This window comes from Ambystoma mexicanum, chromosome 10 (assembly GCF_040938575.1).
Source record: "Ambystoma mexicanum isolate Mex_15411 chromosome 10, UKY_AmexF1_1, whole genome shotgun sequence".
Classification (NCBI taxonomy): domain Eukaryota; kingdom Metazoa; phylum Chordata; class Amphibia; order Caudata; family Ambystomatidae; genus Ambystoma; species Ambystoma mexicanum.
The window spans coordinates 455,986,550-456,009,970 of NC_090932.1; the positions used below are offsets into that span (position 1 = coordinate 455,986,550).

The 23,421-nt window shown below is 48.9% G+C and overlaps 1 protein-coding gene across 5 annotated transcripts in view; it reads right to left on the reverse strand.

Moving 5' to 3' along the window:
- Nucleotides 1-23,421, reverse strand: part of STAG1 (STAG1 cohesin complex component) — a 2,120,576-nt gene that overhangs the window by 1,065,991 nt on the left and 1,031,164 nt on the right. For all 5 annotated transcript variants that reach the window (XM_069618021.1, XM_069618024.1, XM_069618022.1 and 2 more), the window contains one exon: nucleotides 9,572-9,723. In XM_069618021.1, coding sequence (XP_069474122.1) covers nucleotides 9,572-9,723 — 152 coding nt within the window. The remainder of the gene's footprint in view (nucleotides 1-9,571; nucleotides 9,724-23,421) is intronic.

Sequence of the window (23,421 nt, forward strand, 5' to 3'; positions counted from 1 at the left end):
AAAGTGGTTTCTTGACGTGTTGCAGTGTGTTATGAAGAGTTTCAGTGCGCAACACTTACTACACACATTCTTCCACAACTTTTAAGAAGGGCACCAAGGTAATTTGGATGGGGTGTGCAGAAATCCGGATGACAGGAATAGTAAGATGAACGTTATTGCTGGGGGAAAAATGGTGTGCAGTGAAACGTCATTCTTATGTGTAAAGTACGCCATTGGCACATGTCGTAGAAAGGCACAAATAGATTTCTTCACAATTTACTGCGCGTTCATTTGCAAACCAAATGAAAAATAAAGCAGCCACATCGGTGTCTGCATAATGGGATAGAAAGTTGTGCAGGAGATCAGAAACAGATGCATGACCTGGGCAAGTGCCTCCTTCATCGCAAACAGCACTGAAACCCATGCAACATGCTGCGCAACATTCCCTCCACAATCAAGATCAGTAATGTCGGCATGATTGCGGGTCATCAGAGTGTCACAGAGGCAAACCAAAATAAGTCACTTCATTGTAGGCACTCCATAGCACTACACATACACGTGATAGAATTCATAATGAGCATCTACTGCACAGTGTTTTCCAATCACTTTCAATGTATTTCGAACTCCCCCAAAACCCACACTGTGGCTCATGAAACAGCCATAACTGCACCCTCTGCATTTCTGCACAACTTCACTGTGTGCCACACTCTGTGCGTACACCCCACACCCAGAAACCTTATTGCCCAATCCTGTAGCCTCTACAGGCCCATTTCTATGGCCATCATCTGCAAAAGGGGCGTATCAAAAACGTGCCACCCTGCAAGTATCGCAATATCGGCAGACTTTTCGTGCTGTGCGGGAGTGGGGGGGATAACTTTCATCCAGGGTAGGGGACGTCAGTTGTGGCGGCACTGAAAAGATCCTTTTTAGAAAAAATATTTTTCAAGGTGCTTGCATAGAAACACCTTTTTGCGATTTTTATAAGTATTTTTGTGTTTTGTACGTAAGCTTACATTCTTACAATAGGGTCTTCAGTGCAGCCTGTAGATTGTGAAACAAAATGTCATTGCCACTGATCAACAAAGACATGCCATTTGCTTTGAAAAGGTTCATATATCGAGAACCAACGTTCACATTCTCACAGGAGAACATCCCAGCAGCATCACACGTGCTTCTGTTGATGTGACCCCTTCCGACTTCCGGCTGGCGACAGAAATCATTGGAATAGTCCCATACGATTCTCGGTTGTATACATGAGAACAGCATCTTGGCAGTGGGGAAAATGCGTTTCACTGCTTTCATCACCTTCAGTTGACGGCAGACACGGGAACAAGCCATGGAACCCAAATAGAACGCTCCATAGTGCACGACCACGCCATGCAAGCACAGGGCTCACATCGCCAAAGCACCACAAAGCGTCCGCTCCCTCCAAATCGAAATTGCCATGAAAGCTTTTGACACCATACTGAAACAGAACTTCCACAAAGGCATCACCGACTATCAAGACAGTGATTGGACAATCCCCATAGTCCGGTTTCCACTGGCTAGAGAGGTGAGAATCGCAGAAGGTTGCATGTGCACTTCCGAGGGACGCGCCCCTGTAAAGCAGGAGGAGTCCTCCTTCCAATTGCTGCACTTTCCTGTAACGCACACCCTGAGCACCTAATTGGACAATCCCCACAGAACCATTTCCATGGCCGCCATCCGCAAAATCCCCGGATGTGGCTTTCGTGCTGCGGGTATGGGGGAATAACTTGCAACCAAGGTAGGGGGGAGTTTGTGGTAAGGGGCGGCTCTTAAAGAGCCTTTTTTTAGATGCTTCTAGAGAAACACCTTTTTCGGTTTTTATTTGCTTTTTTGTTTTCTTATACTCACATTATTACAGTAAACTCTTCACTGCATCCTGTAGAAGGGCAAACAAAACTGCATTGCCAATAGGTGACAACAGAATTCAACTTTCGTGGAAAAACTCTGCATTTCGACAACTAAGGAGGTCATTGTTGCAGAAGAACATTCCACGTGCGGACAAAAATGATACATGCTTCTGTTGATGAGACACCTTCCTGCATCTGGCTCTGACCATCCATGAGCAGTGGACCATAATCTTCATGCTATTATGGATGAGAAAAGCACCTTGGCAGTGGGAAAAAGCGTCTTCACAACATCCAGCAATCTCCTCAGGTCGGCGGAACAAATCTAAGCAAGCCACGTATCCCATAAGCATGCCGCCGTAGTGGATGGTGATAACATCTACTGTTGCAAAAGTGGCCAGGTCTTCGCAAAGTGCATGCATATTGGCAAAATTGCACTCTTAGACAGCGTCCACTCCTTCCAAACAAAATTTGCCGTCAGTGACTTTCCAGGGCATAGTTGTGCAGATCAATGACAAAGGGATCACCTACAGTCAACACAATGTGTTTCGATATGTCAGCCACCCTCAGTACGCAGAGTATAATCTACAACACTTTCACCGCCCCCTCCTTTAAACCACACCCACAGTACATGTTTGGATAATCCCCAGTGTGCCATGTCAATTGGACAACATGGTGCGAAGGGCAGATTGTGGCACGTGCGCTTCCCAAAGTACTGCAAGGGCCAGAACCCTGTAAAGCTGGAGCAGTCCTCCTTCCATTTGCACTATCTTCTCTGCAGCACTACCTCATTGGGTTACACGTAAAAAGGCATACACTGATCCACCAATCGCATCAAAGCCGTCATCATCCAACACCGACACTACGGCCATGCACCCAATAATCTAATTCCTTCAACAGACCCACAGCAACTTCATGTACCCAACTACCGCAATCCATCCGCACAGCACAGCCACCCGCACTCCCACCCAACCTATGTGCAAATAACTCCCCTTCCGAAATTCACCTGCCACCACTCACCACATAAAGAGGTCGCTGCAAACATGTCTCGGCACAAGCTATCGGGCCATTACAACAGCTGCCTCTTAACACCACACAAAGTAGTCGCTTGTCTAGGTACCCGCGAATTGGCGCAATACGCACGAATACTGCAGCCACTCCTCTGTCTTCTTCCACCTATTTACATATAATCACATGAACCACTTCTCACTCACCCACCATTTCCCTCCCTTCTTGTCGGCAACACATGGCGTCCAGTATATTTTCCAGACCCTTCCACTGGCGCACTGTCCTCCGATACACCATGGCAGCATTTGCCCAAAAATGTTGATGCAGAGCATGCTTCCCTCCAGATAGCCACCGGCCGACCCCAAAGTTCTCAGACAGCACGCTGTATCGCAAGCCAATGACTTCTGTCCGAGGAGCGAAAACATTTTAGAGACGTATATTTCAATTTGCACCAAAATTACTGATTGGATTCCCACCAAACACACAAAAGCACGCTTTCTGACCCAAGCCCCCGCCGCAAATTTGGTGCAAATCCATCCAGCTGTTCGGGCTCTAGCTGTGCCTAAAGTTTTTGCCCATTCAGTCTATGTTAAAAAAAGAAACTAACTCCCCTCACCCCCCTGCACAAAACCTCACCAAACTAGTCGAAAAAATTCAGAGCCGGCTATATACTTTTTTTTGCAAAGTTTGGTGACGATTCCTCCAGGGGGGACATAGATGAAATTCGATCAACAGCGGTATTGGTGAGAACTGGGCATAATCCAAAAACTTTGCCAATTTCAGCTGCATGGCATAATGAGATTCGTGTTTTCACGCATGAAATATCTGTTTTTTAGGGGGCCAGAAAAATTCTGCCCATCTAATTGATCGACATTTGAGGTAAAATAACCCAAAAAAAAAAAGATAACAGGGAAAAGAAATTCACCAATAAGACGCAACTAAAGAAAGAAATGTATTGCATTGGTGAAGAGGAAATGGAGGCAAAGTTGGCTTTAAAGACAGTAACTAAGCCCACCTCTACGAGGACTGAAAGAGGCCATGTGTTGTATCAATTTTCTCATTGAGGAATGAGGCAGTCCAGTGCAGGGACACAACCCATTCCGAAGTCTAAAGTCTTTATTATGATCTTGTGACTGATGTTGTCAAAGGAGAGTGAAACACCCAGTATGAGGAGTGGACTGCTGGGCTGCACAGTGAACTAGATCCCAGGGTACTGTGTGGGATTCTGCCCCAACACCTGAACAAGAACACTGTAGCGGGATGAAACCACTGGTGTAGAAGTGGATTACAGTGGTTCAGCAGTAGCTCAAGGAACATTCTCGGCATGAGTCCAGTGGAGACCTAATGAGTAGCAGCCGTGAGATTTATTTTATTTACTGTGCATTTGTAAGGTGCTTATTCATGGAGAAATTGTGTTTCAAAGTGCCCACATTCAGAACGTTCAAGTGCAGAGAGAAGCCGCGGGGGGGAATAGAAGTACTAGGGAGTAATTTGCAATCAACTGTTAAGTGCGTGGAAGAGATCTCTTGTTAAGATTGGTCCACTGCCAGTACAATAAGTGCAGGCCAGAAGGCGACCAAAGGTAAGTGCTGGTGGAGGCTGAAGGCAATTGATGGGGGTTTGGGGAGGTGGGATTTAGGCCAGGAGCCAGAAGGACACATACGGGCCCTGGTCACCGACCTCAGCAACTGTGGGGATTAGCAAAGGAGGGAGAGGGGGAATAAGGGGATGAAAGGAAAGCCGAGTAGCTTCCAGAACTTGGAGATCTGGCTCAAGATGGAGAGGATGGGGAAGACTGATCTAGAGGAGGGAGCCAGTCAAGAAAAGAGATCAGCCACCAGCTCGCCATTTAGAGAATACGCTTGACAAGCAGCGATGGCAGGTGCACCTAGGAGAGTGTTGTGGGATAAGGGTTTTGCCCAGACCATGGACTCTACAAGGCACGGGGCAGCCACTAACACAAGGAGAGGATTTGCACACCTAGCAGGGCACCTCTTGGGATTAAGAGCCATTCAGCCTGCTGGAGACTATAGAACAGTTCTGCAGGGTGAGTCAGATACATGGGAAGAGAGTGGAGAGCGGTTAACCTGAACGTGGATAAGGCACCTTGTGGAAGTAGGCACAGGAAACCTCCCCCATTGAAAGTTTTCCGTTACAGACATCCACATCGTTGGAATTAGTCTCGCTAAGTAAGTGAGAAATTGATCAACAGTGCACACCCAAAGCAGTGCATTTCTTTGAGGCCCACCAATTGAATAGCAGTGTGCTCCACAATAATTCCTCTGGACATCTCTGCAGCGATGTTTGGGGCCTGTTGAAAGCAAAGGTGTGCTCTGAGAATGGAGAGCATAGGTCATGAAAGCTGGGATGTCAAATGCATATGGTTTCAGAGCGGACACTCCATTAAGCCTGTGTAACGCTCACCTGATTCTCGCAGAGGCGCCGGTCTTGACTGGGCGACTACCGTATCTTCAAAGGTGATGTGTAGCACCCGGTTGGCTCTTTGGGCTGGACCTCTGTGCACTGTATGCCTGACGTGTAGAGTAAGATGTCTGCAGATAGAAAATATGGGGTTAATGAACTGGGGTTATTGGGGTGTCCCTATCTCTTTCCTCTTCTCCTCTCCTGTAGACCCCCAAAGGTTAACGCTCTCACCTTAGGTAAGTGAATGCCGAGCTCTCCATCTGCCTCGGGGCAGGGTGCTGTAACCAGTTTCTTCACTGGATAGGTAGCGCAGGCCTCTTGACTTCAGAGGACTGCTGTCCGTCGTTTACTGCACGAACGGTAAGTTTCGAGTCTTTCAAATGTCTTTAAAGTCTTTAGTAATGATGACTCTTGTTTTGCAGGGTTCCGGCGATGGCGGATGACGGGCTGAAGTGAGTTGAAGATGGAGCCCGTGTGATGAATAGAAGCGCCTGGAAGCACGTAAGTAAGCGCTTGTTGCCTGCTTCACTATGCGCTCTAACTGTCTTTTTATTTTGCAGGTACGAGTTAGGAGCGGCTGCAGGGTGCCGGAATACCCACTGGATTAGATGTGGAAAGGAGTCATGGCACGTGAGTATTAAAGTTCCCCAATGTCTTTAAACGCACCTTGTTTTGTCTTTCAGATGCGGGATGCAGCGCCGAAGAGTAGGTAAGCCTTTGCCTTTCAGATGCCGGAATGCTAACCTGTTCTTTCTTGTCTTTATAGGTGTTACTGAAGACTGGATTCAGGATGGTAAGCCTTTGCCTTTCAGATGCCGGAATGCTAACCTGTTCTTTCTTGTCTTTATAGGTGTTACTGAAGACTGGATTCAGGATGGTAAGCCTTTTTCCTTAGGCCCAGGACCGGATGCAGAAGACACGATGAGCGTTCTGCTGCAGAGGTTGCAGAATAACGCAAAGCAAGATTCATCCACCGGGTGTGGTTTAAATAGCCTCCTGTAGTGCTTAGGTGTCTCCTTCCACAGCCACGCCTAAGTAAGAAAAGAGTTCCTGGTAAGAAAAGAGTTCCTGCCTTCCAGAAGAGTTCCAGTGTTCTGAATCTAGGGAGTGGTTCCAGCCCCACCCAACAGGAAAAGTAGTTCCAAACAGAAGAGGATCAGAGGCTCAACTGGCAGGCAAGCAGGCAGCATGGTCTGCTGAAGGTAAGTCCACCCAAGCATTATGAGCCCGGCGCTTCCAGCGCTGGGACTGGGCATATTTATGAGCCTGGTGCCACTGGCGCCAGGACTGGGTCCAAAAGGTCCCAATTGGGACTGGTTGGCACTCGGAACCTGGGTTATGGATCTGCTTCCAAGGGAGTTGGGAAAACCCTGACCTTTTGGAAGCAGAGATCATGACAGCCTGCTAGCTGTGGTCCCATAAGGCGCTCTACCATCACCCGGCCAGTGGCATTAGCAGTCACCCCACTCCTCGGACCCAACTCACTACTTGCCCGCCTTACACCCGCAAATGTATAAAAAATAAAATTAATAACACCAATAAGACGTGCACGCTCCATTCCTTGGTGCACTCATCCGTCTGGGCATTTGTATAGTAAATACAAACACGTGTACGCTTAGTTATCAGAAAATGTAAAAATGCGTTCTACCCTTGGCTTGGACAATGGATTACCCACTCAAAAATTGTATTCCTTTTATGCCACCCTATTTATCGCGTGGTCATTGCAAGAGCAGTGACGGTCCAGATAGTCAGGCTGATGCAGAAACCTTGCATCCTATAGCTTACAACTTGCTTTCCTCATCTGGAGAAGCAGTCAGGTAGATGGGATTTGCAACTTTCATCCAACTGCAAGGAATTACTGAGTCTTGCTTCGGGTGGCCCCTTAAACACAAGGGCACAGTATCCAAGGCCTTTTACTTTTTTTCTCCAGTCTTGCCATGATCACCAGCATTGACGGTAGGGTCTTAAACATTGTCTCTCCAGCGTCCCATACGGTGTCCAAGATAGGGATAGTAGAAGACGTATGCCTTCTTTTGTCACTACAATCAAAAGGGATCAAATTCACAATGGATCAAATTCTTCTGTTCTGATGTGACCTGTAGATCCGACAGAGCAAATACCGTTGAAATCATGGTGCACAAAGAATGTAGATAGGCATGGGAGGGGTGTGGAAGCTCCTCCTGGGGAGTCTGGTTTTCTTTGAGGCATTACAGTCATCCCATTCGCCCACCTCATATGTGAAGGGGAGTACTGCAAGATTTACTCCTTCTGCTCCTCGCGTGGTTCTTAGTCTGGGCACTCATGGAAGGCAACAACCAACGTACCCTCTCAAGAGCTGGCGCATTCTAGTGGCTCCAAGAGGCTGTGCTGTGGTGAATACAAACAAATTGATTTTCTGATCTTAGGTCTCTTCAAAAGAAGCGCAGGTACATGGGGCACCACGGCTGTGAGCCATTTCGGAGCGTGAGGTTGGGTTGACGCTCCGTCTGACCTGTGTAACTACCTTCTATTTAACTCTGATAAAATATCCTGCAGTGACTGCATAAAACCTGGTTGACATGGGTCATGAAAATAGTTAGCCGGCTGAAACTGTATTGGGCGGTCTAGTTTGTCTTCTTTCAGTTCCATAGTAGGCAGCTCTTGTTCACGTTCAGAGAAGTCAGACCTTTCCCTGAGAATCATCTCCTGAATATGCACACACGTAGCCTTGTGAGTGACATGGGGCAGCAATATAGGTGGCGTTCCTCCCCTGCCCCCCCCCCCCCCATCATCGAGGGAGTCGTTAACAGACCTGGAGCATTTTTTGTTTTCTCTTCGACTACTCTGTAGACTGTTCCGTCAGCGTGCTAGTAGACATGTCTCTTTGTCGACAACCCCATGGATAAGTGCTCATTCAACGATTTCTACATCGTGGCAAGGGTCTGGAGGCTGCTGATCGTGACTCAGTCGACGATCGCTTTGTGAACGCTTTGGTTCTACAGGTGCACAAAGTTCTTGCATTTGTGGTGGACAAGTTTTTGGGGGCTGGGCTCGTGGACGAGCTGGTTCTTATAGTCTGATGGCTTATTTATTTATATAGCGCACAAAACCCAGAGGTATGGAGGCGCTTATGCTTACGAGATTGGTTACAGTGCTTCTGGTTACAAAAATGAAGTGCAGGAGGTGATTATATCAGAGAAACGTACAGAGGCAATTACATCACAAGCCAGGTGCAAAAAGAGTTCAAAGAGCACATTCATGGAGCCGAACTCCATGTTGCAGGGCAGCTACGACACAGATGCCAAAGTCAATTAGAGGGGCACATTCAGGCATAGCATCTCACCTTGTGGCGTCCTAGTAGGGACAGGGAGCAGACAGGGGCCTTAGGAATTGGTCCTTCGTCGTGGGGGGTGGGGGATGACTAAAGCCTGCCGGTCCCCGATTGGTGAAAGTATGAGGTGCAGACCAATGGGTAAGCCCTTAGGCAAGGCTCAGGAGCTACATCATGATGGCGGCCATGTTAGCCACCAACAGTGTCAACTGAAGGGCCAATTGACCGCTACGCTTTCTCCATCAAATTAAACCTCCCAGAAGATTCTTTAGCACCATGGCGGTGATCAGCTTGGGGGTGCTCATTCTTGGTAGCCAGAGGTTCAGCTCTTTCAACTGGACAAGCTCTGCATTCAAGAGGAGTGTTTCTCTCATGCTGCCTTGAAAGTGAAGAGGCAGGGGCTGTTCTGCTGAACTCCTCTCCTGAGCAGAACTCCTTGCTCACTGACTTCTGAACAGGTTAAATCAGGTTAGCTATATTAGAGGGGTGACTGTACATTTTGAACCCTGCAGTAGGTTACTCAAATGTTAGTTTACGAGTGGGCCAAAATAAAAGTACAATAGAGTCATGGCACAGGGCAAAGGCACAAGTTTAATATTGAGAAATCAAGGCACTGAGGAAACAAACCAAGGTGGGAATCTAATTTACTAAATTAGAGGCCCTTTTAAAGTGGTGGTAAAACAAAACAGTGCTCCGCTTTGGTGGAGGATTACATTGGCTGCACTATACATTCAAATTAACCAGAACACAGGCTGATTCAATCACATAATGGCCATAAATGCTTCTATGGACGTTGGGGAAACATTCTAATAGTCTGATTCATTAATGGAACAAAAGCAGTGTTAAGCACTTTGATTTTGAATTGACATTAATGCATTTGACTGAAAACAATCCAGCTTTAATAGCCAGAAAGAACAAACTTATCAGTGTGTTATAATTCAGTAGCTGGGAAACAAAATGGTTTCAAAGCTCCATGTACCTCTTTCCGTTTTTGTAGTAACAGTTCTAGTCTCTCATTGGCTCTTTTCCCAATCATTTTGTTTCTCTCTGCCTCGTACTGTCGTTGCGTGTTATCTTGATGGATACTCAGATTTAAGGCAACATTCACCAGAGCAGTCATAAGCTTCATAGCTGTACAAAACAAGAAAAAATATAAGTCAGAAATCGTACCCTCATTGCAACATTGAAAGAAATATATATTTGTTCTCCTCAAACATTGGACATTGTTTTCATCTTGCCAGAGCATAATCTTCATAGGGGTAGTTGGTTTTTACCATAAAAAAGTGTGCTATACCCAGTGCAAAGCTCCAGAGTGTTAGATCTGAGCTATATATGGCAGGAAAACACTAACTTTAGCACCTGAAAAGTGGATTAGTCAGCAAAAATGTAATGCGCCTACCAACAGATCAAAGAATCAACTATTGCCCCGTTTAAATAATTATTGAATGTCAAACCTCCATACAGTTAACACAAAGCATATACACTTGAAACCGCCTCTTTATACTGCTAAAATTAAGTGTTACTCACCAGAGTGACTAACGTACTACTAGTCCACAGTCCCCTTTCCTACATCTTGTATGGGCATCCCTCACGAGGGACGGGGACTGAACCTTTTTTTCCACCAGAAAAAGACATTTCTCCTTTAAATTTACTGGAGCGTTGCCCCGGGAGCACAGGCTCCCATAACTCTGCCCACCGGCACCACACTTCAGTAACCTTTTGATGCGTCGGCTGCATTACAGTTTAATAACCTCACTGGTCTCGTTATAGGGGGATGGATGGTGGGACATGTGGAGGAAAGGGGACTAGGAGTAGGTTAGTCACTCCGGTGAGTAACAATTACTGCTACGTGCGGTCCCCTTTCCTCTACGCTGTATGGGAAATTACTACTTATGTCGTGGGGAGGAGAGCATGACCCTCTAGGTAATTAATTTATGCAGCACTGCATGGCCGAATGCTGCATCTGCCTTGGCACTGGTATCAAAGCAGTAGTGTTTGCAAAAGACAGAAGGGGTGACCCATGTTTGTTTATTGTGTCATTTGTATAACGTACAAAGCACAAGAGCCTTGGCTCTTGGCGCATGCATGCCCTGTGGGGGATCCTTGCGTTGCAACTTGTATGCCTCTTGGATCACTGCGGTCATCCATGGAGCAATGGATGCCTTGGAGGCTTGCTGCCTGGGCCTGGAGACTCCAAATGTTACAAACAGTGCGTCCGTCTTGCAGATGCCCTTCGTTTTGTCCAGACAGAATTTCAATGCCCTCCTGACATCTAGGCAGTGGAGCGTTTTCCGAGTCTTCCTTGGGTTCCGGGAAGAACGCGGGGAGCACAATCTCCTCGTTGATATGAAAGGATGACAGCACCTTTGGAAGGAACTTGGGGTGCATGCAAAGCAGAACCTAGTCTTTGTGAAATCTAGTTTATGGCTCTGAGGCGAATAGCGCCTGATCTCTCTCTGCAAGCTGACATAAGACGACCAGAAGGGCGGTCTTCAGAGTGTCCAACAGTCTGCTGTGGCCATGGGTTCGAAAGGTTGGTGGGCTACAAAATTTAGCACCACGTTGAGGTCCAAAATGGGATGCAGGAGTTTGACCGGGGGATACAGCCTGGTCAAGTCGGTCAGATGTTTTTTCACTACGCGATTGGCCGAAGACAGCATAATAGTCGGAGTTCCTGTATGTGCCGATAGCGGCCAGGTATGTCCAGCAGGTATCCACCTGGACACCCGATCTGGCGCAATATGACGAGAATGATGAGACTTGGGTTCAGGGTGCATGTCAGTGGGTTCACCCCATTTTCCTTAGACCAAAAGCAGAATTGCATCAATTTGCTTTTGTACTGCTTGTGCGTGGCCCGACTTCTGGCACTTTGAATGATCTCCAGATTTTCGCTAGACAACTGAAGGTGCTGAAGCGTTAGCTGCTCTGGAAGCGGGCCGCTAGGGCTAGCCTCTCAGGGGAGGGGTGTAGTATTGCACCTCCCTGCTGCGATAGTAGAGGGCCCGACCCGAGGGGACCCACCATCTCCAGCTGGGTTGGCAGATGCCACAAGTCCGAGAACCAGGGTTGTGCTGGCAAGCGAGGAGCTATAAGGATCATTATCAAGTTCATGGAGTTCCTGATCTTGCTCACCACCTTATGAACCATCAATGTGGGTGGGAATGCACATGCCCACATGCCGTCCCAGGGTATTTGGAGTGTGTTGCCTAGAGCAATGCACCACCTTCCTCCCAAGGAAATGAATTGCCAACAGGTCTGGTTGTTTTGCATCAGCTAGGCCCGCTTTGAATGCAGCTTGCTTGTCGTTAGGGATGTCAGGCAGGAAGGCTGCGATTTCTCTCCACAGGCATAGATTAGCTCCAGCCAGGATCGCGTCTGTATTGGCCTGCCTGAGGTGTAGGCCAGCATTAGAGTAGACCTTGCTGTATGATAATGGTGTGTTCTTCCTTGTTCAAGAGGGCTGCCGTGGCAGTACTAGACGAGGACACCTGTGGCTCGGCATATATAGATGCTGCAGTGATGACCGATGAGGTTGCAAATGTGTATAGAATAGCATGCCACCCCCCTCGGCCTGTCTGAACTTAGTATCCAGCTTTTTGTTAACTGGTTGCGTGGAGCATGGCTTGAGCCACCCCTTCTTGGCCAAGGCTTGTACATCTTTCTGCAGAGGGGTGCCTGACCTGGCATCCGCCCTGATGCTTAGGAACTCTGCCAGAAGTCCAAGCCTGCAATCCTGTCGTGGAAGGCTTTTTGCAGAGGAAGGTGTCCTGATGGCCCTCTGCCCCAGAAGGGGGAACGCAAGCATCCTTTGGGGTGCTTCCATTGTGGGGGTTTGCACCTGCACGGGGGCTACTGGCGCCTCAGGAGCGGGCTGCTGCGGAGGCGGAGTTGGAAGCATGGGCTGCGTTGCAGCGGGTTGCACGGGCGAAGATGAAGGCAACATGTCCTTAATAATGCCGCTGAGAATGGAGCCTATTTGTGGAGACTGCCTGAGAAATGAATTTGTAAATACGCCAGCTTCCTCCCCAGCTCTTGTCCGTACATGGGGTCACTGTACCTAGAACCCGAGATGTTGGGGTAGGACGTGGTCCATGTGACCAGCATCATTGGTACCCAGTCTGCACTTGAGAGTAAAGCTGCTCCTCTGTTGATCATCTGGCTGGTGGGCCTCTGCAACTGCCTGTGTGGGTTCCCGCCTTTGAGGATCAGAAGTGGCGGCCATCTTGTCTCCTGCCATTGCCATTTTGTCTGTGCTTAGAGCACACAAACTTGTAGCCGGCGTGTTCCCAGGCTCGGCCTGCATGCTTGTCTGCACCGCCGGCAGTGCTGGCTGTGCATATGGGCACCCACTTGAGTAAGGATCCGGTATTAGGGCAAGGTTCCTCGGGACAAGTCGTGGTAGACCTCACAAGCCCATCGGCTGTGGAACCCGCAGGGCCCTTAGACCCCCTCGGCCGTGAGGCCGGTAGCTGCGTGAGCCTCAGTGCTCCCAGTGCATGGGCCGGATTGACCCCTCCTGCGAGTCGCCTCTGCGGGGTACTTTGGAAAATGAGGCACCTACCTTCTTCGTCTTCCCCCAGACGCAGCCCTTTATATTCTGTGGAGGAGTCTTGTGGACGATCATTGTTGAACAGCTCGCTCGAACGTGCAAGCCAGTGTTTGACCTGGGCGTGAGAGCATCCCACGTGGAGAACCCGTCCCAACCGTGGTCTTCATGAAGGCACCGGACAACGTGCGTGTGGGTCTGCTGTGGGGAAGGAACCGTCGCACGACCGGCACCTGTTAAAGCTGACATGAGCTGGGGACAAACTAAGGCACCGGTGGAAGGTGTTGCAAAATCTGCAAAAGAAAAAAGAAAAGATTTCAAGGAAAGCATGTGGAATTACGAGGCTTGTGGCCTCACCCAGGAGCGCTGGTGGTAGCGGTCAGTTCCCATCGATGCAGAAAATGGGATTGAGGTGTGGCAACGGTGGGCGGGTTAAGGAAGCCTGTGCTCCCGGGGCCACGTGCCAGTAAATATAAAGGGGAAATGTAAAGGGGAAATGTCTTTCTGGTGGAAAAAAAGTTCTGTTCCCATCCCTCACAAGGGACCCCCATACAGGATGGAGTAAAGGTGGCAGTACGTATGAGTAAATGCAAAGAATGATCACACTTGCTTAACATGTACATTTATTCTCTTTTCAAAATTCAGAATAAAAAAGTAAAATGAACACTTCATCGTTCACAACTAGTAATCTAATGAAAACAGGCCAGGCAATTGGTTTGCCATCTAAAATAGGGGACAGTAAAGGGTAAAAAGTCTGCTGTAAGAATAGACAAACCATTAGTCATGTGATGTTATAAACTCATAAAATGGAAGGTTGGAAGGGGTACAACCATCAAAATCCCATTGCAACTAAAAGCCAATGCCCAAAAAGCAGTTTAAAGCCTTGGATCAAGCCATGGATCAAGATACAGGTAAAAGCCACAGCTAACCACCTGTTAGATACCTTTTCAATCCAACAGTGCATGTTTGGGTCCACTTCTCTCCAGAAGTGCAAGGAGTGGCAAAGGTTCTTGTGAAGAGCTATGACAAAACTGGCACAACAACTTGACAGTGCTTTTTCTAACAGTGAGCAGTTAAGAACAATACCTGACAAATATAGTATGCACACTCAATTTCATGATCCTGGAAAACGAAATATGAAAAAGGTTCAAGACCAAATTCAGATTCCCAAGAAGTTTAAGAACAATAACAATTAAAATTTGAAAAGTAGGGAACATTTCCAAAATTTAGAACCAAGGTGCAGATGGTAAAAATATATGCAAAACATCCAGCCCCATATGCAGTCTATCCCGTAGTTCTAACAGCTCTGGGTCTCAGTGCCATGTATCTGCCTTGCCAAAATTACAGTTAATTATAAGTTATTCACCGTAGTGACTAACGTACTCCTAGTCCATAGTCCCTTTCCACCATACTGTATGGGTATCCATCGCTAGGGACAGGAGACAACCTTTACCACCAGAAAAAACCTTCCCCTTTAAATTTAGAGGTGCGCGGGGACGTGGCCCTGGGAGCACGTGCTCCCCTGACTCCGCCCACCGGGGCCACTCAGTCCCCATTGATGTGTCGACAAGATCAACATTGCCTAATGTCACCAGTATTAAGGGGGAGGATGGTGGGACGTATGGAGGAAAGGAGACTATAGACTAGGAGTATGTTAGGCACTACAGTGAGTAACTATTAATTACTTCTACGTCCCGTCACCTTTCCTCCATACTGCATGGCGATTGCAACTGAATGTAGCCCCAGGGTGGAGATGTGACCCTCCTTAAGCGAACAAGTTCCTTAGAAACCCCTGTCCGAAAGCTGCGTCTGATTTAGAGCTGGTGTCCAAATAGTAGTGCTTACAGAAAGCCAAAGGGGTGGCCCAGGTGGCAGCCCTGCTGAAGACCTACCACAGGACCTGCCAATGGAATGCTATGGCCGTTGCCTCGGCTCCAACAGCGTGGGCGTGCATCTTAGCTGGAAGTGGTTTGTGCTGCCCTTCATAGGCCACCTTGATGGCCCGAAACCATCCACCTTGCTAAAGAGGCCTTGGATGCCTGATAACTTGGCCTTAATCCACGAAGATGACGGAGCGTCCGATTTGCAGAAGCTCTTGGTCCTGTCCAGATAGAATTTCAGAGCGCGTCTGACATCCAGACAGTGTAAGAACCTCTGAGCATCGTCCGTAGGATCGGCAAAAAACTTAAGTAAAACTATCTCCTTGTTTAAATGGACAGCAGAGACTACCTTGGGTAGGAACGTGGGGTGCGTTCTCAGGACCACCTTATCTTTGTGAAAAGTAGTATAGGGTTCTGATGCCACCAGAGCCCAATATCTCCCAGACTCTGCGGGCAGAGGGGAGCCCCACCAACAAAGCTGTTATAATTGTATAATTGTGACCAATCTGATGTCCACGGATGCCATTGGTTTGAAAGGTTTATGCGCCATGAAGCCCAACACTAAATTGAAATCCCAAACGGAGTGTGGCTTCTTGATGGGTGGGTAGAGCCTGGTGAGGCCCACCAGATGCCGGTTAAACACTGGGTAGGCCCCCATGGCTGCCAAGTAGGTGTGGCAGGTAACTATTTGCACCCGGCTGAGCGAGGTGTGCTGAGAAAGAGCACATCATCCAATGTGTAGGTAAGGGGGTCGATTTCCTTAGAGTCTGCCCAGTGACAAAACCGGGTATATTTACTCCTGTACTGGCTCCTAGTAGCCTTGCGGCTAGAACCCTGAAGGATGTCTTTTGTTACCATGAGACAGGCTCAGATGCTTCAGAGTGACCCGTTCAGGCAACACGCTGCGAGGGCCAATTTCTGTCGAGCGGGTAGATGTCCCTGCGAGAGGAGGTGAGCTGGGCCCAGCGGCAGGTGAATGAGTGGCCTGTCCGAGAGGCTGAGGAGCTCCGAGAACCACAGTCTTGCCGGCCACCACAGAGCTATCAGAATGATGCAGAGGTGACACGATTCCCTTACCTTGTAGATCACCCTGTGGATCAGGGGTGTGGAAGAATGCATAGGCTGTCATACCATTCCACTGTATCTGGAAAGCACCGCCCAGGGAGCCGGGGCCTTGCCACTGCCAGGACGCGAACTGCTGGCACTTCCTGTTGGACCAGGAGGTAAAGAGGTCCACCTAAGGATGCCCCCATCTGCTGAAAACCCTCAGCAGAACCCAATCGTTCAATTGCCATTCCTAATTGTCTGCTCCCAGCCTGTGGAGCCTGTCCGCTTCCAGGTTGGACTCCCCCAGGAGGTGGATTACAGTCCGGTAGATGTTCTCCAGGGCCCATTCCCATATGCTGAGCGCTAGGCTGCACAGCTGGGGGGTAAGGGGACCTGGTGCAACCCTGCTTTTTGAAAAGCATACACGGTGCACATACTCTTCGTCGTGGACATCTGGGGACAAAACCATTATCCAAAACAAGAAGTAATGCCTCACGGAACGGAAATCGTTTTATCTTATTTTTTGAATAAAGAAAGGACTCTGGGCCACATGAAAGGAAAAAAGCAAGGGATCAGTGTTGGCTACCCTGCTTGTTGACATAGTACATTCTAGTGGAGTTGTACGCCTGGAGGAGGTCCACCTTGCCCCCAATGAGCGGAAGGAAAGCCTTGAGAGCTAGCCAGATAGCCTTCAGCTCCTGCTAGTTGATTCCAGCTCCTGCATAGACCAGCCTCCATGGACCCTGAGGTTGTCCAGCGTAGCCTGCCCCATCCCTCCAAGGAGGAGTCTGTGGTGATGGTGCTCCGAGCGGGTGCCTGCCGGAACGGTCTACCAGTCTGCAGGTTGCAGTCCATGGACCACTAGGTGAGGTCCGGGTGGAGAGAATGAGGAATGCTGACAAGCTATGCTTGGGAGCCCCGCTACTGATTCCATGAGGCTGCGAAGTGCAGCTGTAATCTCATCTTAAGTTTTGTGTGGGGGACAGCCAGTAGGACCACTGCCATGATCCTCAGTAAATGCTGGTACCAGCAGTCCGAAGTCACCCCTCGGCTGAGGAAGTAGCTTACGGCCCTCTTGGTGGCCATGATCTTGTCCTCCGAGGGGGAAAACCCTCGGAGCTTGTGTCCCATATGAGGCCCAGAAAGGTCAGGCTCTGGGTAGGCTGAAGCAGAGACTTCTTGAGAATGATAGAAAATCCCAGTTTGTGACGAGTGGTCATAAAAGCAGAGGAAGTATGATGCACCGCCCCCGGAGATCTCGCCCTGACGAGCCAGTCGTCCAGGTATGGGTAGACGTGGTGGCCCTGAACCCTGAGGAGGGCCACCACTACATTCATTAGTCTGGTAAACAACCTGGGGGCTGAGTTGAGGCCGAATGGTAGAACCTTGTATTGGAAATGGCAGCCCATGATCCTGAACCGTAGAAAGGATCGATGGGCCTGCCAAATAGGGACGTGTAGATAAGTGTCCTTCAGATCCAGGGAGCACATCCAGTCTCCCTTGCACAGTGACTCCGCTATGGGTGCTGGCATAACTATCTTGAATTTTGGAAGAGGGATTGAGAGATCCAACACAACTCTTAGGCCAGCCTGGGGGTTCTTTGGTATGGCAAAAATCCTGGAGTAGAAGCCCAAGCCTCGCTGGGAGGCTCGGCCTTCTTCCACTGCCTCGCTCTCGACAAGCGACTGAATTTCCCCCAACAGAGTTGCTGTCCCAATCTGTTGGAGTGGAGGGGAGGAGGGAGTAATCTGTAGGTGGTACCCCATGGACACTATGGATACGATGTAGGGGTCAGCGACCGGGTGGCGCCAAAACTCTGCAAGAAGGGCAAGCCTTCCCCCCCCCCCCCCGGAGACACGTGGCCCCAAGGGGGCGCTTCATGCCTTCTTTCCCTCCGAGGCTGTTGCGGAGGAGGGGGATTGAAAGAAGCCCTTGCCCTCACTCCTCCCCTCTCCCCCCCGCCCCATGTTTGGGCCGGTGCCGACTGAGAACTGTCAGGATGCCTAGACCTCTGTTCCTGGAAGCCCCGGAACCCGATGAACAACGACCCCTTATCAGAGCATTGATACAACGGGGTTTACGCCTTGGCCATGGCCTTCGTAAAGATAAAGACTTCGCAGTTTAGGAACGGTTTCTTTTTATCTAGCTCCTCATCGGTGATGGAGTTAAAGAGGTTGCCACCCTCGACTGGAATGTCCAATATGCGTTCCTGGACGTCTGTTGAATTTAGGAGCCCGAAGCCAGGCAGTTCTCATTTCAGTGGCGATGCATATGGCCCGGCCAGAGGTTTCAATGTGGGCCATGGTGGACTCCATGAAGTCTTGTGCTACCAATTTAGCCTCTGCCAGTCCCACCCTGAAACATGCGTGGATCTACACCAGACGTTCTGGAAGGAAGTTGGCCATTTCCCGCCAAAGTCTCTGGTTAACGGCTGCCAGCATGACCCCCGCTGTATAGGCAAAGGTGCAGTGAGGCGTTGGAATAAAGCTTCTTTCCGTAACGCCTCCAAGATCTTCTACTTGCCTAACAGCGGCGAGAATGACAGGCTTTGAGTAGAGCGATGCCACAGCAATCACCGACTAGTGCACTTGAGAATGTGCCGACAGCAAGAGTGGATCCCCCTCCATTTGCCTACACTTGGCGTCGGGGCGCAGATTGACAGGCTGGGCTGAGTGGGGTTTAAGCCACCCCTTTTTGGCCGAGGCAACAAAGTCCTTTGCATCGGGATCCCTGTTCTAGTACACAGGGCGTAGAGTGAGGACCACGGCCAGGACCCCTGCCTCCCGTTGTTAAACCTCGGGTTGAGGAAGCCCCAAGTACTCTGCCAAAACTGCGAGCTGTTCGTGGAAGGCCATGGCCGACTACGGCGCGTCGGGGGTCTTCTTCCTATTTGGTGTCCATCAGGGTGGATGCCTGGTCCGGAGCAGGTGGAGAAGTACTGGGCGCTGAGGGCTGCAGTGTGGAGACTAGAGCTGGAGGCTGCAGCCGAGGCTGGTGTGGCACCGCCTGAACTGTGGGAGACAGTGGAGCTGTAAAGGTAGCCAGCGACGGCAGCAGGGGCTGCACCGGGGCCTGCAGCACTGGAGCCATAGGAGGAATGACTAAGCGGAGGCGGAGGGGCCGGAGGAGGCATGTCCCTGATCACACCCCGAAGGATGCCCCCCCCATCTGAGACGATCTCATGAGGGTGAGGAACTTTTCAAAGAAGCAGTCCTCCGAGGCGGTTGGGGTGCCAGGTGAAATGACTGGTTAGCGGGCTGCTGCCGATGCATACTCCATCTAGCCGGTTGCAGGGTAAACCTGCCCTGCAATGCTGATGGATAAGCTTCATCCCCCTTGTGCATCATTGCTTTGATGAGGTAAGTTGCAGGCATATGACCAGCTGCCTCCAAAACTCCCTCTATGCTGTGCCGTCCCGCGAGCTATTTTATTGATTTAAATAAGCATTCCGTGCTTTCACTTCCTCTGAATGCTCACCAGCTGAGAGATATTTATTTCACTGGTGCCCACAGCTTTTATCCCATTGATAATCTCGGATGCACCATCTTAAGATGGCTGCCGCCTCTAGTACACCCAGCGCCTGATCCCGTCCTCTCTACCTGCCTGACTTACTTGCCAGAACGTTTTGATTGGCTGCCTGATATTTAACAAATCACGATCAACCGACAGGCGAGAGCCGGCCTGCGAAGTAGGGCCTAGAAAGAAGGCTCCCTTGCTGACGGAGCTGACAGAGCGCAACAAGCGGAAGGTGTCGTCAGAATGCCCGGCCTCTCTTTTGATGCCTGAACATTTAGGTGAGCCTATTCCATTTCATGTACAATCACTTTTAATAACCTGCACTATTGTGTTGTCAGTCATCCCACTCTCAGCCCCTCGTTGACGGGATGCTTGATTTAACCTATTGCTGCTCCGATGCCCGACTCAGCCCATTCCTGCTCCGATGCCTGACTCAGCCCTTTGCTGCTCCGATGCCCGACTCAGCCCATTGCTGCTCCGATGTCTGAGTCAACCGACTGCTGCTCCGATGCTGGAGTCAGCCCACTGCTGCGCTTAGGTCTGATTTTTAGCACACTTTGACTTGCATGCTTTGAAATAATCCATTAGCGCATTCATACCTCCTAGCCCTCCACCAAAAGTCCAGATTCCGTTATAGCTCTTTGCTACATGATACTACCACTCATTGCCAGCTTGCCTATACTAACCAATTATAGTCCTTCCCAGGGATGCTGAACTAATTTATAGGTCACATCCGTTAGCAGGTGTATACTAAACGTCTACACTAAACTATTCACCCTCCACCACGCTCTAGGCCCACACAACTAGCAGTATTCCTGCTTTACACCATGTCCTCCTTAAGAGGAGCGACGCTTGCCATGGCCACCTTCCTGCCACTACTTCACAACATTGCACCGCTGAATTGCCTGCATGTAACAAAACACAAGACTATCCCCTACACACTCAATATAACGTCCTCACACTTAAAACCTCCTTTGTCACCAAAATACTGGATCATCAGTTTCGCAACCCCCCCTACACCTCTCATCCCATGTCCAACGCCTTCAAGAAATTTCAGACTAGGCTCTCGCTTGAACATACCCGACGACACCAGTTCCTATGTCACCTGCCCTACTTGCGTGAGAAATTCCAGATTATGCTATCGTACTAGCTTTAAGCCCAATCCCTCTGTGAGGCTTACCCAACATGCCAGGAACAACAAACGACTGCTGACCCAAACTGACACCCTTATTGATCAAGAATTTGCCCTACCTCAAACTATACCAGGCAACCACAGTATTTACCTCTACAATCAAGGACGCCCTCATCAACACCCACTCCTTGGTAGCGCACGCTTCTGACATCGCAGACCTAATCATCGTCAACCACCCAGTCTTCCTGGCCGTCACAGAAACTTGGCTTCACCAAGCAGCGGGTCCCTCACTTTCTATTGCCATCCCAGAGAACTACAACATTATCCGCACTGATAGAAAAACAGGGATTGGGGGCGGGGTGGCCATCATTGCTAATACCAATCTGAACATTAGAGAAGTCACCAACTCAACTCTTCCTTCCGCTGAACTATCAAAATACTGCTTTCCAACACCCAAACCATACTTCTACACCTCATTTATAGACCACCTGGAGCAATCTCCACCTTCGAGGAGGACATCTCCCATTTACTAACAACCAGCATCAAACCTGGCTCACAAATTATCCTCATGGGAGACTTCAACCTGGGACTTAATGATCCTAATGATACCAACGCCACCTCACTCAACACGATCATTCACTCAGGTCTTACACAACACATTAATAAGCCTATAAACTCAAAAAGGAGATCACTGGACTGGGTAGCCGACGACAACTGATTTATCTCATTGAAATCATGCCTTGTGCGTGGACAGACCACCACCTCATCACTTTCTCTCTACGTAAAGACTCACCTAAACTTAATAAAACTAATCCAAACATCAGGGCACCACAAATTGCCACCAGGAACAAACGTAATATTACTATTGATAACCTCAGACCCCTCCTGAAGCCAATTATCAATTCCGACACCTTTTGAGTCAAATGCTGACCCGTCTGACCTAGTTGAACTTTACAATAACACCTTGGAACAAACCCTCAACCAAATAGCTCCCCTCAAACTTAGAAAACCCAAACCTATTGCTCACTCGAATAAATGATTCTCAGCTGAACTAACAGCTCAGCGCAACATTAAGAGAGCGGCATAAACGAATTGAGCTCTGCTAGTCCCAACTGCCCCCCTTCCACTTCTCCTCAGTCACTGAGGACAAAGTTGTAAAAATAATGGCCAATCTTAAACTGTCAAATTGCCAAGGTGACCTGTGCCCTGCCTCAGTCATCAAAGACAGAGCCAAAGATCTAGCCCCTTTCATCACCTCGCTGATCAACTCCTCATTCAAAAATTCTTCGGTACCCAACAACCTTAAAGATGCGTGGGTCCTTCCCCTCCTTAAAAATCCTAATTTAGACCCCAATATATCTACTAACTACAGGCTCATCACAACGATCCCCTTCCTCCTGAAAATCCTTGACAGAGTGGCATACCTCCAAATACATCAACATTTGGAAAACAATCTCCTAGGCCTGCGACAATCCAGCTTTAGACCTAGCATGGGACAGAAACTGCCCTCCTGGATCTAAAAATCCAAATGGACGAAGCCAAAGACAAGAGCAATCTGGCCATCCTGCTCCTGTTGGAGCAATCTGCAACCTTTGACTTAGTTAACGACCACATTCTCATTCAACACCTTTCCTCGGCTGCTGCATTCTCACAGAATGCCAATTGGATTTGGTCCTTCCTGTCCGATAGGTCGACAAGGGTCTTCGCTCCCACAGCAGCAGCTGACCATGTCCCAATCCAATCTGGAGTACCCCAAGGTTCTTGTATCTCACCTATGCTTTACAACATCTTTACCAAGCTCTTCTTCAACCGACCTGATGATCTGGGTGTCTCCTACAACAACTATGCTGATGACACACAGATCCTCCTCACACTTACGGGGTGCTATGAGAGAGATGTTGCAAAGCTTAATGAAATCTCTTCAAGCATGGATGGCCACACAGCCTCTGCTTGAATGACAACAAGATGGAACTACTTATTGTAGGTTTGCAAGCCCGCCTAAACAAATTGAACACTAGGTATCAATCCTTTACGATTGACGGTAATATAAAAGTCTCAAAAGAAGTTAAAACACTGGGTGTGTATCTTGACTCCACACACTCACTCAAAAAACAAGTAGATGCAACTATCTCATCTACGGCTTAGACGAACAAGCTTATTAATGCCAGTAAACTATTTTTATCCACCACTAGCTGCCTCACTTTGTCCAGAGCTCTGATATTATCGAGGCTAGATTATTGTAATACTCTCTTCATAGGCTCTACCAACCTCAACCTGAATAGACTCCAGGTCTTACAGAATAATGCACTTAGATGTGCCCTCAACCTCCCTCATCACGTCCCACATCTCCATCAGCAAGGAAGTCCACTGACTCCCCATCCGAGACAGAATTAAACTCAGATCGCTTGTCACACACAAATGCCTTTCACAGACTGCCCTCAGATACCTATCAGACAAATTCTCCAGACACAGCACCTCTAAACCTACCAGAACCCCTTACATGCACCTACTGAACATTCCTAAATTCAATCTAACAACGGGGGGGATGCAGCTTCCCAGTGCTAGCAGTGAAGTGCTGGAACTCACTCCCTTGATCAATCAAATCCGAGGAATCATTTTGGTCATTCAGAGCCATGGTGAAAACTTGGCTCTCTAAAAAGATTCCGGCATGCTAATCTATACTGCAACATCGATTGAAACTTATCACC